The following is a 4867-nucleotide window of genomic DNA, read 5'->3' as shown; positions in this document are numbered from 1 at the left end:
CTTTTTGTGTTGCCAAACATATGCAGATTGCGCCCGTGTGTAGGCTGTGGACCTTCCCCTCCTGCTTCAGTGAGGGAGATGCATTTGTGATATAAATACGGACTTTCTCCTTCATTCCCTCCTCGGATAAATGAATTTGCCGTGTTGTAGTGATGCATATGGAGGCATGGTTTCCTTTAATGTCGCTTTCCTATTTACATGCATCTGATTTTGTGGGTGGTTTCAGGGCTTTGAATAGCGCCGGAATACTAATCCACGCTGAAGGAAAGCGTTAGGAGAGAGTCCCCGCCAACTCTTACTTATGACCACAAACGCTGAGGGGTGTGCGTTCCACCCCTCCAAAAAGAGCTCCGTACTCCCCCACGTGGCTATTTTCAAAACAGCCCGTAAAACTAAGTGAAACCCAATAATTTCCTACTGTTTTGCTACCGCTCTCCGCCTCAACAGGGGAAGGGAGGTGTGTGTGTGAGCGAGAGAGAGAGAGAGAGAAAGAACGTTGCGAGGGAGGCCAATTGCGAGTAACTAGGATCATTTCGCCCGTCAGCCAACCAAGCGGCTCGCGAAAGAGAATACAGCAACCTGGCGGGCTCAAGTTGGTAAGGAGCCAATGCAAGCGAAGGGGAGGCGTGTCTTCCCTCCTCTCTAAGACCTCCCCAAGTAGGTTGTTGCGTTTTGGCTCTAAAGCCCACGGAGCTCCGAGGAGTGTGGCAGTTTTCTAAGTCGGCGCCATGGCGACAACAGCTCACTATATTCCACGGAATAACACCTTGCCTTCCAACCCGCTCATGCATCCGGATTCGGACAGGATGCACCAGGGGACAACATATAGAGAGGTGCAGAAAATGATGCACCATGAGTACCTGCAAGGGCTAGCGGCGACTAACACGGGACATCCGATGAGCCTGACGCACCATCAGTGGCTCCCCACATCCAACACCGACTGGACCAGCGGAACTCACATCGGGCAGCCGGAACACAACAAAGCCAGTGTTCAGGCGAGCCGAGATGACCAGGGTAACGGGTTTCACCACAGATCGCACTTGGTGCACCAGCAAACACAGAACACCCACCACGCGTCATGGGCACCGACCACGACGCACCACTTATCCCCACTATCTCCGGCTTCCAACGGTCACCAGTCACTGGTCTACTCGCAGACTGGCTACACGAATCTCAACCCCTTGCTGAGCCCGCAGCCCGCCTCCCTGCACCACATGCGGGACCCGCTCCACGACGACGCGGGTAGCCATGACAACCAAATGGAGTCCCCCCAGCAGCCGTTCAGCCATCACCAGGACCATTCCGACGAGGACGCACCCAGCTCGGACGACCTGGAGCAGTTCGCCAAACAGTTCAAGCAGCGCCGCATCAAGCTGGGCTTCACGCAGGCGGACGTTGGCTTGGCGCTGGGTACTCTCTACGGAAACGTCTTTTCGCAGACCACTATCTGCAGGTTCGAGGCACTTCAGCTCAGTTTCAAGAACATGTGCAAACTTAAGCCACTGTTGAACAAGTGGCTTGAGGAAACAGACTCGAACACGGGCAGTCCAACCAATTTGGACAAGATCGCAGCACAGGGTAGGAAACGAAAGAAGAGGACCTCTATCGAGGTCGGTGTGAAAGGAGCCCTGGAAAACCATTTCTTAAAGTGCCCCAAGCCTTCTGCCCACGAAATCACATCTTTAGCCAGCACCCTTCAGTTGGAGAAAGAGGTTGTTCGTGTTTGGTTTTGCAACAGAAGACAAAAAGAGAAAAGAATGACGCCAGTAGGGGTCCCTCATCCCTCCATGGAGGACGTATATTCACAAGCGGAGACCCCCCCTCTTCACCATACACTACAGAGTCCAGTGCAGTGACTGTTTTCATGAACAATATTATAATTTCAGAAAAGAAAAGAAAATGAGAAATGGACTATGGATTTTACAGTATTTAATTTTGTTTTAGTTTTCCATTGAGAAAAAAAGACAATGCGAGACAAGGTGGACAGAAAGAGTTTTGCCGTTCGCGACACGAGATTGTGGCGCAACAACTGAGTGGACGGGAATGTTTTTGAGCATTGCATAAATAATGGTCATTTAGGCTACTTAAATTTTGCGCGCATTTTTAATGAAACCAAGGTCTTAATTTACCAAAATTGAAAGGAGGACGGCAGTCAGGACAAAAACATAACTGATTCTATCTCATCGTTTGTTCACGGGAAAGCATGTCACAAGTGGGGCTGCTTCTTTCTGGTGTCTTTGAATGTGGACGGGCTCGCCAGTGCATCTGTGGTGTACATCAACAAAGGAGATAGAATGAACAGAATTGCGCCTTTCTAGATTAAAACTGATTAACCAGACTTGAAAATCGTTGTTTCTTATCAGTATATCAATTGTGATGATTTCGTTATTTTTAACCCGTGTCCCCCATGTAGGATATTGCAAAATGTTTCTTTTTTGAATATCCATGTATTGCTGTAGTGTAACAACGCAACTCTTATCCACCTCCTGCAACAGTATAGTACTTGTCATAGGTAAAAGACAGTTGTCAGATTCTGACAAAAACATTTCAGCTGCTGATACATCAAAAGGCAACACGGTCATTTTTCCTCTTTTTTTTCGTCTGACATGATAGTTGGAGATGGCATCAGACGCTAAAAGGCAAAGATGAATAGTTTACTATCACTCTTTCTTTGTGTTTACTTTTAGCTTTTTGCATGGAGCACTTATTTTTGAGTTAGCATCGTTGTTTTTTTTGTTTTGTTTTTCATTTTAGCTATAGTAGCCTACATTTCCCCTCCAGGCCCTCTCAGAAAAAAGAAAGATTTGTTTACAGTTTCCATAGCTATCTCTTTGCGCTCGTGGCCAGCAAGGCTAAATATCACGCTTCTAAAAGTAAATCCTTTCTGAAGAGATTGGTCAGAGTCGAAAAGGAAAGAACTATCTCAGGTAACTTCAGTGCCCTGCTCTATATCGAAAAACTTACATTACATAGCCTACTGTGTAATAAGATTCATTGATAAAGAGGTCTCGCTAAATTCATCATGAGAAGGAGCCATTATTATTTTATGCCATTATGTGATTTACGCTTACTCCCCATTGATAAATATATGAGGAATATGCCTATGGGAAGGTGATGACAGCCTCTGATAGCAAGTCTTTTATCATATTTCCGTGTCTGGACGGAAGGGAAAATTGATGAAGTTGTGTGTTTTCCACTTGTCTTTTCGAGATTCGTCATCTTTGGATGGACAAATGGTGAAAAATGCTTTGTCACCGGTGGACGTAGCTTACTAGCCTACGTTTTCAACAAACACATCAACAACTACAAAGATTCTAAAGAAATAGATGTCAGGATTATTTCGGAGATGTAAATATGTCGAATATGTAAACATATGTATTTGTTCTGAGTTTATCGTTTTGTTTGTTTGTTTGTTTGTTTCTGGGCAGTTTTGTACACTTACTAATTCCGAGAAGATATTTTAATATGATTTCATTTATGAATTTGACCATTTATATATCTATATATTTATTTCCTTAATGTGTTTGGAGCTTGTTTTGTTTGGCTCTGTTAATTATGTTGCAGTGGATTACAGATGTTTTGTTTACTACATTGGTTGTATGTTGATTGCAAAATGTAGACTGCAAAGTCACATTTATATTTATGTTATAGTAATATTTTATTACTTACATAAAACGTATATACTACAAGAAAAAGTCTTCTGTCTTCACTACTCCTCTGGTTGTCACTGTTGTTAAATCCTGGAGCGTCTTGACTACAGCTTTGCAATATTATATGATTAAGTAATATAATTCCCTACACTACAGGTCAGGTAGTAGGCTATGTTGCCCATAAACCTTAAAAAAACCTTAAAAAAAGGAATTATCGCCTGAAATCCATTATGTAACTCAGAATCAGGTTTGACCAGCGCTATGTCCATGTGCTGTTTGAAAGCGTAAAGAGAGCGAAACGAATTTAAGAAATATTACCTCAGGCCTTACCAGCATTATTATAAGTTGTCAACATTCTTGTGTAACTGCGGTATTAAATTGTGCAATATTGAGAAAACACTTGCACTGCCCTGTCCTCCTCTAATTGAGCCTACTGATCTACTTATGCTTTTTAAAACAATATTATAATCATCATTATAATAATCCATGTTATAATCAGTGCTATAATTTATGCTATGATGAATCATTATTCTTACTACAAATATCTCTGCAATCATTGCTAGGCTACTGTTAACGCGCCCTCAGTAGATGTTTTGTTTGGACCTATAGACTACGAAACAACAAAAACGCATGGACTTGTGGAAGGTTGCCTTCAGCTCACTTCCACAAACTTGTGTTCAAAGTCAATCTGTAGTAAATGTAACAGTTTGAGGGTAAACTGGCAAATGAAGTTTTTATGTTTTCGCAAATCCACTTATCCATATGGCCTTCTAACAGCAATTGCCTCTCCGTCACTAGCTAGGCCTATACACCAAAACCCCCGAATAATTTCAAACGGTTGGATATCGGCCCTCTGATTATGGCCAATGTCAGACATATGGGAGAAAGGCAACCGTGGATAAGACATGGGCTTCTCCCGTCTAAGAAGAATGCATGAGTGCTTCGTTCTTCGTGTGGCGCACATCATGTGTGGCACCTTTTAAAGTGACCAAAAACACTAATACGAGCGCTTGTGAAAGTCTAAAGGCGATGCATTCCTGTTTATCACCTCTGTCAGCTCATTCGTTTTCCAAAATTGAGAACAACTTTTATTCACACTATTTAATCTCAATATTTTTTTTGTTGTTGTAAAATTATGACATTACACAAGCAAGAGAGTCCATTATCACAGTGTCATTCTTTCTATTTAAAATATACTTCTATTGATATACTTCTAC

The 4867-nt window shown here is 42.8% G+C and overlaps 1 protein-coding gene across 1 annotated transcript; it reads left to right on the top strand.

Annotated features, from left to right (window-relative positions):
- Window positions 1–557: 557 nt before the first annotated feature.
- pou3f1 (POU class 3 homeobox 1) lies at window positions 558–3710 on the top strand. Its single transcript, XM_042106909.1, has one exon. The coding sequence runs from the start codon at window positions 729–731 to the stop codon at window positions 1854–1856; it is 1128 nt and encodes a 375-aa protein (XP_041962843.1). The 5' UTR covers window positions 558–728; the 3' UTR covers window positions 1857–3710.
- Window positions 3711–4867: the final 1157 nt, after the last annotated feature.

This window comes from Alosa sapidissima, chromosome 10 (assembly GCF_018492685.1).
Source record: "Alosa sapidissima isolate fAloSap1 chromosome 10, fAloSap1.pri, whole genome shotgun sequence".
In the NCBI taxonomy this organism is placed as follows: Eukaryota; Metazoa; Chordata; class Actinopteri; order Clupeiformes; family Clupeidae; genus Alosa; species Alosa sapidissima.
This window is presented reverse-complemented; position numbering and strand designations above follow the sequence as displayed.